Genomic DNA, 10,489 nt, shown 5'->3' with positions numbered 1-10,489 from the left:
TGGGCACCCGCACCCTTTGTGCACCCTTTGTGCCCTGCGAGGAGGCAGGGCTAACAAAACGGGCTGCTGCCCCCCCCTCCCCGATCGCGCCTGAGCTGCAAACCAAAGCCCAAGCTGGGCAGCGGGCTCCAGGGGCAGATGCGGCTGCAGGACTGTACAGAACCTTACGGAAGGGTCAGCAACGACCCCGCTTATGGACCGGCGTTATTCAGACTCGTGTTGCCGCGGATGAAACTTCCCGCAGCAGCTCGTGTTTGCAAAGTATTTGTCTGAAGAACACGTTGAGAAGAAGTCGCCGATGGTGCAAAGCAGGGCACTGACGTGACCTGAGCGTGGAGGTGGGACCCCTCACAGCACACCTGGCATGACTAAAATGGGAGAAGCTTGGTTAACAGCAAGACAGACACTAGTCATAGTTTTGTTTCCATTTATTACTGCTGCCAGTTAAAGCCTACGTGTCTCTTTAATGGCCTTTGGAAACAGATTTTAAAGCAATTTGACAGCACACAAATTATAATAAAAGCGCACTGAACGTCTGATTGTTTTTCCATTTAGGTCATAGAGCCTCTACAAATGCTACATAGATATTATTACTGTTATCATCATTATTTAATCTGTCCCCACCACCCTGGGCTTCAGGGTTCTCAAGTTTCATTTCTCATTTGCTCCTGTATTTGAGCGCTTCAAGTTCACGCATGCCTCAAGGTTTAGACTGCTGTTGTAAGGCACCTGCAGTGCGAGTACCACTCCTCAAACATGGTAACGTTACAGGAGACAACAACAACAACAACAGCAACAACAGCAACAGCAACAACAAAACCAACAACCGTGAGCAGAATCTTACATATAAAGGCAAGAGAAAATTAGAAATTTCATAATTATAATGCAGTTGAGCATAATATATTAGCAAGGCTTTCACAAATACATACCCTTTCAATATTCCCCCCCCTCAGTAATAAAATATATTTATCATCTGCCATCATCATTAAGAATGTAGGTATTGTACTAGCACTCGACTAGATTAAAAAAAAAAAAATATGGTTACCGAAAAGTTACTTTCCTCCCTCCTTCTCTAGCGGCCACACCGTCTCCCTTGAGATACGGACATTCTCCTAACGCACAGTTCTGAGATTGTGTAATTACTTTTAGCATCAGACAGCGTCAGTTGGCACAGACTCCATTAGCTTTTGCACACGAGGCACAGTAAATCCAGGGTCACGTAGTAACTATTCATAAATACAGTATTTCTCACTTACAGATAGGTTGCAAAGCTGCAGAACAGAAACAGCAGTCACGTTCTTCTGTCAGAAATGTTCTTTTCAAGTATTTTGTTCTTGAGTTGATTACAAAGCCCAGATTCCTTTTCAGATGACCTAACATTAATACTCTACGTAGGAATTAGGAAGGTATGAGAGACCGAATAGTAAGGCGGCCTTCACCAACTACATATTCAAATCCTCCCAGAACGTCAGGAAAACCAGAACTGTGAATTTCAGATTTCTGTTTTGGGCTGGTCTTGGGGAAGTGTCGTTCCAGGGCTCTTGTCGCTGCCGTTCGTTGGAAGATTTACTTAGGTCTCTTCTTTGCAAACAAGAATGAAGTAACTTTTGCTGCTGTATTTCTAATACTTTAAATTAACCCTTATCCTAAATTCTTTGCCAAAAGGAGTTTTGGTGTCTGGACGACGGCCTCTTCTAAAAGTGACACCCACGTGCTGAAAAACGTTTACCTGGCTGTTAGTTTTGGCAGCACCTTCCCACAAGTGTCCAGAGGGACCCCTGTCTGATTCTGGGCTCTTGGGAATGTTTCACCTCCCCTGGGTTGGACGTGCATCCTGCCCGCGTCCCCGTGCTACAGCAGTTCGAGGCTCACGCTGGCGTGCACCATCCACCTCTGCTCTGGTTTCCATGGGGAGGCGCTCCCCAAAATCCTCTGATGTCAGCCTAGTGTTGCCTGACCGTACGCTTTTCTTTTCCAGTTCTTCTTAGTTAGATTTTTCATTTCAGTTATAGTCAGATAAGCCCAACGCAACTCCATTTCATTTCAGTGCAATTACCCTGGATTTACTCTATGATAGCTTTGATCAGGACCTGATCCATTTTTTTTTTTCCTGGACAGACCTGGTTATATATTTCACATGGAAAATACTGCTCTGTCTCACCAAGAAGGTGGAATTCCTCTCTGGCTCCTAGATTCTACTGTTTCCATAACATAAAAGCTGCAAAACCGTATCGGTGCGGACCCTATTTGCTGGGGATGAACACAGTTTCCCAAGTCATGAACTAACATAGAAATTTACATAGAAATAACTGTCTGGGATTTCTGCTTTCAGAACGGCAGAAGTACTTACTAAAGTCAGGTATTGTTTCGGACTTTCATTTCAGCTCTTTACCTGCCTTGGACAAGGTGACACATCAACGGTTTGTGTCAAGGACACGTCATTTGACTTTCTCTGAAGGCCAATTGTTTTCCAATACTTCCATGTTCTGTGCGTCACTGTTAATGGAAGAGAACCGCCGAGGGGGGCACCACAGCATATTTTGGGGGCTGGTGCTCTTAACTTCTATTTGCATTGTAATTTGCTACCTTGTGTGCTAGCTAATTTGAGAAGCAGAGAGTAACGTTTTAGCCATCCCATTTCTTAGCGCATTTGTCAAAGATTTATTACACCACGCAGTAAGCAGAATGGCAACCATAAAAAGAAATCACAACTCTATTTCACAGAACGTAGCTTACAGATTCTTTTCAAGTAATCGCTGCTTAGAGTAACATGGTTGAAAATATAGAACGCCAGGTAGCACAGGGCTTTTGACAAAACTCTTGGGAAGGAGCTTTTAAGAGGCCTCATTATGAATGATCAGAGTGAAAACCGAGAGCCAGCGCAACCTATTTGCCGAGGTTTGACAAAATGGCTGTTTGAAAAGCAAACCCTTTGGAAGAAAGCAGAGAGCCGCCGTAGGGAGGGTTTGCGTTCGCTCAGTGCTCCCTCCCCCCGGTGTGGCTGTGTAGTGAAGGAAGCCTTGAAGTCCCAACCTCATTTACAAAATTACTGCAGCAAGCGTGTCATGACACAATAGTGCCCCACACCATGACGCCACCACTTGTGCGTGCCTGTTTAGACAGGACGTGGACAGTGTCATGACCAGGTTACTGAACTTCCCCCAGCTTGGACTCTTTCTGAAGGCACGGTAATGCTAAATTGCTTGGTTGTAACACCTCAGTGTTTCATCTGTGAAGAAAGGAGTGGGTGCGCTAGAGGTTAATGGGGGCGACGGAGGGAGCACTAACCCTTCCACTTCCGTTGCCTGGTTCGGTACGTGCTCTTGATTACAGACTGGTAAGAAACGACGGCTCGAGCCGCCACGGCTGCGTGCCATGGCAAGAGGAAGCTACGGTACAGAGAAGGAATGACTAAGGTTACAACACAACTTGCCGGCAAGGGTTTTGCTGCTGCAGACGGGCTATATAACAACAGGTTTTGCACTCTTTTCCTTCATAACTTCACTTTCCCGCCTGCCCCTGAAATAAAACTTGGCAACACAGAGAAAGCCACTTAATTACCTCCTCCCCACTGCTGCTTCACTGCTGTTACTGCTGGTGGTAGTTTTGCTGCCATGTTTTCAGAAGATCGGTTGCCAGCTGTGAGATGTGCTGCCAGGCAAACCTGATGTGGGTGGATTCCACTGTGCGGGCACAAATAGCAAAACGTAGCACAAACTTCTCTCGCAGGTGGCACGGGACCAGATGGATCTTCTTGGCCTCATTTATGCTTTTAAGAAGAGCCTTGTTCAGTTCATTTGAGCCCTGAAATCGTTGTAAATCAACAGATATGGTGATGGATTTCAAAAGCCAGTTTGGAACATGTGAATCCCACCGAGCAGCCGAGCCCAAGTGCCACCAGTAACATGCAGCCGCTTTCTCCCCTCTCGGTCCTTTGCCGTCAAAGGATTACAAACATGACAGCACAAGAGACAGTTTTTCAGCCACAACGGGATTCATGGATTACCTGGGTTTTAGAGGCTGGGGTTTAGAACTGTGTTCACACTGGGCGTTTGTGATAGCTGACTGCTGGTTTTGTGCCCTAAGGTCGTGAGCGATGTAGCTTCAAGTAAAAGCATTCAGCCCCGTGCTGATCTTGAGCACTATAATTTTATTCTTTGGGGAACTATCTTAGCTATCGCACAGCCTTTACTCTTCTGCTACGCTGCTGGTAACCCAGAATTGCCAGAGATGCTAGGAGCTTCTGCGCTATAACCGCAGTGTTCCCTTACTGAACGCTGGCTGCGGTAAAAGAGCCACAAATGGACAAACCCGTCCATTCGGCAGCGGTTTTGTTACTGTAGTGGCATCGGCCTTCTTGACGACATCCAGATCAGCACACACGTTCTCTCAAATCTGCCCAGGTGTGGCTTGCCTGCTTTGCCTTTTCCATATGAAACCAAGGCATGACGGAGAGACAGTTTCCCGTTGGGACTGAGGAGAATTGTATTATTCTCCTGGTTTTGGATCCTAGTGGGGTTAGAGCTGAACCCAAGGCAAAACCTAGTTTGACTGAGGCCAAGTTGCCAGGGAATTTGCATGAGTGCCTGAAATTCATGGCTTAGCCTTAGCCTTGTAGGAGATATTCGGGCAACTTGGGTCAGTCACTGGTGACGACGGTGCCCTGCTTTCTTATCAGAGGTGATCCATCATTAAAATGAGGATCCTTGCCTTTAATACGAAATGCATAGCTAACTAACTCTTAGGCAACACAAGCAGTTATACGATGGTAAGTTAATGCCTTGGCAGGAGTGACGGGGGGGAGGAGAAAGATTTCTGTATCTTTCTTCTGTTCTGCTCTCACAGTTGCCCCGAGGGGCTGCTGTGACACGCGGGTGTCACGTCAAATTGAAGTTAGGAGTGCCTAATGCTCTCCCAGAGCTTAGAGGAGGCAGCGGCCAGCTCTGATTGAGTCTGTCGGCTTTGGTAAGACCATGTTCTCACCTCCTTGGAGAAATGACTAGCTTGACTGGTATTGAATTGCAGACATGACAAGGAGGCCAAAAACTAACCCTTTGGCAGGACACGTTTGATGAAATAGTTGCAACCTGAAAGTCATCGATTATTACTCCATCTGCTCAACAACGTGACAGGCCAAAAATTAAAAGCTGCAGCTAAGCACAAAAATAAAACCAGATTTCTCAAGAACAAAGGAAGAAGAACTATTTCATGCTTTTACAGCTGTGCAGCATTGCAGTTCAAGTCCCCTGTCCCTTCGTCCTACTGTAACTGCAGAGAAGTTGCAAGTATCCGAAGAGGCACTTCAATACCAGTTACAGAAATCACAGGAGGACTTTTGAAAGAGTGACGTAGAAAGCAAATAAAGCTGCAGAAATGCCTATAAAACGCTCTCTCTTCATTTAGAAGCTTCATTTAAAAGCTTTGCTTTCTTTTCTGGGGCAGGGAAGGCAAGCGATGCAAACGCTGCTGTTTCAACATTGGTTTTCAGCAGAATCACGCCTTTATCCAACAACTTGCCCAAAAGTTTCTCAGCTGGATGTCCAATAATTCCATGCTACTGTAAAACTGTCTTTCCCTGTACATCTAATTTCTTCCTCTGCATCATTGCGGGCAGGAGAACAGATGTAGGTGAACCACTGGTCTGATCAAAAGTGACAGCTCCTGTGTTGCTACGCTCTATTTCACCGGGGCTGCTCCTTTACAGTAGAAGTAGAGCCCCGACTAACAGCTGTCTCTGCAAAACTGGTGTTTGCTTGTTCCATGTGAGAGAGCAGACTACAACCAGCATCTTGTTACCGAGCAATAAAAGCCACAGAACCTATTCCTCAACAGCTTTCAGAAGCTGTTGTTAGGAAAGCAATTAGAGTCATGTTTCCACTTACTGGAACATCTCCATCCATATTCTGTATCTGTCTGATCCCCTAGCGACAGATCTCTTTTTTTATTATTTTATTGTAAACAACATAAATTCAGACAAAACCCTTTTGCTCTTCCAGGTGAATTCCCCATCACCTTGTTGTTAAAGATTCGTTAGCTCCCTCAGCCAGTTGCATCAAACGCAGGTAACTGGGGCAACCAACTGGCTGCAAAAAGTCTGTGAAAAGTAGCAGTACCACGCCTACCCAGAAGGAGACAAGATGTGCTTGTGAGGCTTCAGAAAGCCTACAATCTCATTTAGGTGTCCTGTGGACTGGAAAACACCAGTGCTGTGGTTATTATTACTATTGCTCGGTGTTCAGATTCAGGGTCACAAGCCAGCCCTTTACAGAGGCTGCCGTTGCAAGCTCCCCTATTAAATGAGTTCTTTACCTGAAAGAAGACACCGATCTCCCACCTTTAATGTCTGATTAAACAAGTTGAACCCTCCCAGCTACCTCAGCTCTTACGCTCTGAGCGCAGCGTCAGTTTTCTAGTTCCCGTCAGGCAAGGCCTCTGTGTCAGGGAACTTGGCGCTTACAGCGATTTTGGGGACTGAAAGGCCAGGAGGGGCAAAAGGGTCAAGTTCAGCAAAAAAAGGGCAGACCAGGGCCAAGGGTAGTTGGGAAGCTGGCCTCCTATGCAACCTCTTCTTAGTCATATCTTGCTCTAATTTGCCCAGTTGGACTGTTGGATTTCATAAAGGAAAAGGTAGTCTTTAAATAAAACAACAAAAGGGTGTTTACTGCTCTCATCTTCATCCATTATAGTCATTTCACATATACGTGCACACACACACACACATGTATATTAAGTGCACACACGTATAAAAGTGACTTGGAAAGAAATGTCTAATACACACACATACACTCACACGTCATGTACCAATGTCTAGGGAAATGGATTAAAACCATCATCTTCATCAAAGGCCATCAAGCACAGAACACAACAGTCATTTTGTATGACTGTGTAGCCATTTGTTTGCCTTGACTATATCTTCCCATACCCTAATATGCTTGAATTTCTCTTCAGCATTTGATTAATTTTTAAACAAAATTGTCCTAAGCTTCTTTCGTTAATCTGCTTTGATCTACAGGAACTCCCTTTACCTTCCTGAAAAAAAAATAATTAAGTGTATTAGCTACAAAGACTACATTCAATTGCAGGTTATTGTATTGCTATAAAACATGACAGGAGAAACAGGAGGTCTTAGCTGCCTTACCTTCAGCCGAAAGCAGACTAGTCCCAAGACAACCTCAGCGCAGATCTCAAACCTTTCATCCTGAAGGACTAAGTGTTCAAACTGATGCGACAGCCTGACGTGCTGAGGAGAGAAAGACAGTCCCTACATTGTATAAATTTGATTCGTTGGGAGAAAAGATGAGCTAAATTGTTTCCACCCCTACATGCTTTTCTCTGTTCCCTCTTCTGAGATGTGGTAACATTCACATATCGCCATCTGCTTATGTGAACTTACATCCCGTTTCTGGCTTCCAGAGACCGTACCCAGCCGTTACTGTATTCGTAGCTCAGCCTGTCTTAGGCAGTGCTAGCCTGTTCCTTAATGAAACCTTTTGGCACGGTTAACTGTCCTGATAACCTGTTAAGAGTAAATAGTTGTAGCAGCACTTCTTTTGGTTTTCTGCCACTGTCAGTTTTGGCTGGGAATGGCTAAAGGGTCCCAAAGTGATGGTGGAGAAAGGGGGAGATGCACAGACACACACAGAGAAAATGGTGACAGTTCCCGTGCAAAACAAGCTGGAAAGATACGCTTTTAGAATAGTTCACTTAGCATGAGACTCGCTGTGAAAAAGGGGAGAACTTGCTCCCTCTCCTGACCCGGGTGCTCAGGGTCAGCTGAAAAGAAAGGCGATGGCAGTATGATCAAGCAAATGGAGAGCACATCTCAGCCAAGCCGTTTAGAAGCTACTGGGGAAAAAAGAGTGACACTGGACACCAAGCCGGAGCAATTCTTTTGAGGCATAGGAAACCTGTGCGCTTCCAAAGTCAAACAAGTGGGGAAAACACCGGCAGGCGTATTAACAACCAGCTGGGAGGTCTTCACGTCGGTCAGTGACGCTTGCGTACTCATACTCCCAAGGAGAAAATGAATTCAAAAGCCCTTGGAAGAAAAGAACCTATGTCCTCATCGGGTCCCGCAGTACCTTGTCCAGCCCCCCCTCACCGGCTGTCATCACTTTAGGGCTCACGTACCTAAAAAAAAAGGAGTAAGGCAGCAGCAACCGGCTATTAGAACTGCAGTTTGCCTTCGTGCGATAGCCGCTGCACCAAAACTTATCAGCAACATCTAAAATGATGCTTAAAAGTTCCTTCTATTTTATGTGTTTATGATTGCGAGTCATTTTGTAAAAATAAACAACTAACTGCATGTCTTTTCCTTCCTTTGCCCCTTGCTTTTTTTCAAGTTCAGGGGCAGATATCAAACAAAACTGAGGCACCTCACTTTGGGCCAGGGTTAGACGTGGAAGGTTTCATCTCATAGGGACTTTTGCCAAAAGGGCAAGAACAAGGCAAAACAGAAATTGCAGAAAAGAAGAAAAGGAAACGCATTTTGCAATCTTAATCATAGCTTTGTGATGTCTGTGTATCTCTTAAAATAGAAAACCATTGTTTGTTTGCACTGAATCAAAACATGGATTGAAAACCGTCATATTGGGCATACTGGCACCCTCGGCAACCAGCCAGCCTTACCGTTGCTCCCACCTCCTCTCTGCTGCCTGTTACCTCCATTTCTCATCTCCCGCTAAAATGGGACTGAAAGCTCTTTGAGTCAGGAGTCAGATCAATAAAACGCCCAGTCCTTTCCAAGGCTCGTATAGAGGGCAGGAGCTACAGCTGTCAAAATTGACCGGAAGAAGCGTATGTGTACGTACAGATACCTGTAGGCATAAGTGCATGGGAACGTGTTGGAACGAGCTTTTAGTGTCTCCCCCTATCCTCAGGCTGTACAGCCTCAAGCGAGCTGACGTCTTTTACACAGCTCTGCAAAATTTCTCGCTGCGTATACCAGGTCTTGGAAATCAAAGCCATAAACCCCGCCATGTTCAATGAGATGAGAATTTCACAGCTGTTCAGCTGAATGTAATCACCAAGTGAATTTAATCAAAATTTACCTGGGTGAGAACTGAATAAAACCAAAATTTAAGATTTGGCTTACTGCGGGAAGTTTGTACAAGACAACCGCGGAGCCACGCTCTACCTTTTGGAGCAGGTATGTATGTCCGCTTTTTGCACCAGAGAAGTTTTCAGGAATTTGAAAGAAAGAAAAGCAAGGGGAAAGAGAGACTATTGAGCAAGTCCTAACAAGTAGCAATAGTTTGTGAAGCCACCGGGGGGCACCAAGTGTTTTAGATTATAGAGAACTGGCAAGGAGAGGAGGCGGAGGCTTCACTGACGTTTCACCTGTCAGAGCTTTGCTCACGCAGTTAGCCCAGGCCCTGCGCCCTGGAACCACGAGCTGTCATCCTGAAGTGGTTTTACAAAGACGGCTGCGACCAAACGTAATTCAACCCAATGAAGTTCAACATTACTAAGCCTGGAAGTCCAAGCTCTGTAAGACCGACGGGCTTTTAGGTATCACACCTGCCTCTCAGGGCGCCCAAGAGCTGTGCCCGCGCTCTGGATGTGGGCACGGCAGTGACGCACGGGGGGACACGTGCGGCCTTAGTGCTTCACCTTGTCAAGACAGGCAGGTAGACTGTGAAAATCAAATCCTGTTTGGAGAAGCACAGGCACTGAAACTAGGGACAGGAAAGGAGGGGAGGTAAAAACTGACAGGCTGTTCTCGGGTTTCTGCTGACCGTGTACGTACCAAGCCTGACCCTCCAAATGCTTTTGATTTTGACATTCGTGCCACGCTGTGTCCCTAGCGTCATTAACTTTAGGTTGATGTTCAGCTATTATTTAACCTTTGAAAATTATTGTCTTTAACGCTGTTATATAATCTAACAGAAAAAGGGGACACACACAAACCATCCCACGTACTGTTTCTAGCAATGCCGTTGGGACAATCCCTTCATCGTGTGGCTTCCCAAAGTGGAACCACATGGACTGCGTCAGTGGCCGGGGAAGTCTTCGTGCGTGTGAACGGAATGCCAGTCCTTCTCTGCACAGTGAAATTTAGCAGGCTGAAGAAAAGCAGCTTGTAAAGGATTTTTGTGCATCACTATCGACCTCAGGTAAGTAACCATTGCTCTTCTGCAGTGAGAAGGGAAAAAAGGAAGGGATCTGATTCCTTTGGCTATTCAGGATTAAGGGAAATGTCTGACATCATCACTAATGGGAGCAGTAAACTTGTGAGGCCTTAAGATGTGGTCCCTGTTTAAAAACTGTTTTTTTCTAGTTGATGACAGCATCTGTACTGGGATTTGCATGAACTCAGGAAGGAATTGAAACCCTGCGTCCCCAATCTTGCAGTGAGGCCCAGCCCTGCACGCGAAGAGGCGTGCCTTAGCTGCTATTGCATAGCGTGAACAGGAATGACATGCCCTACACGCAGGTACGTCGGCGTATGAAAAGTACATGGTGTACGACTGCACGCTACATCCCAAAC

General features: G+C 45.8%; 1 protein-coding gene across 1 annotated transcript in view; it reads right to left on the bottom strand.

Moving 5' to 3' along the window:
* Positions 1 to 413: 413 nt before the first annotated feature.
* LOC135311780 (aromatic-L-amino-acid decarboxylase-like) overlaps positions 414 to 10,489 on the bottom strand; it is a 45,495-nt gene continuing 35,419 nt past the window's right edge. Inside the window, exons 11-12 of the mRNA XM_064441785.1 lie at positions 7,139 to 7,261; positions 414 to 3,804 (exon numbers count right to left, since the gene is read on the bottom strand). Coding sequence (XP_064297855.1) covers positions 3,589 to 3,804; positions 7,139 to 7,261 — 339 coding nt within the window. The 3' untranslated portion in view covers positions 414 to 3,588. The remainder of the gene's footprint in view (positions 3,805 to 7,138; positions 7,262 to 10,489) is intronic.

The sequence above is a fragment of the Phalacrocorax carbo genome, chromosome 2 (assembly GCF_963921805.1).
Source record: "Phalacrocorax carbo chromosome 2, bPhaCar2.1, whole genome shotgun sequence".
NCBI classification, from domain to species: Eukaryota; Metazoa; Chordata; class Aves; order Suliformes; family Phalacrocoracidae; genus Phalacrocorax; species Phalacrocorax carbo.
The sequence above is the reverse complement of the archived record's forward strand: the minus strand, read 5'-3'. Positions and strand labels throughout refer to the sequence as shown.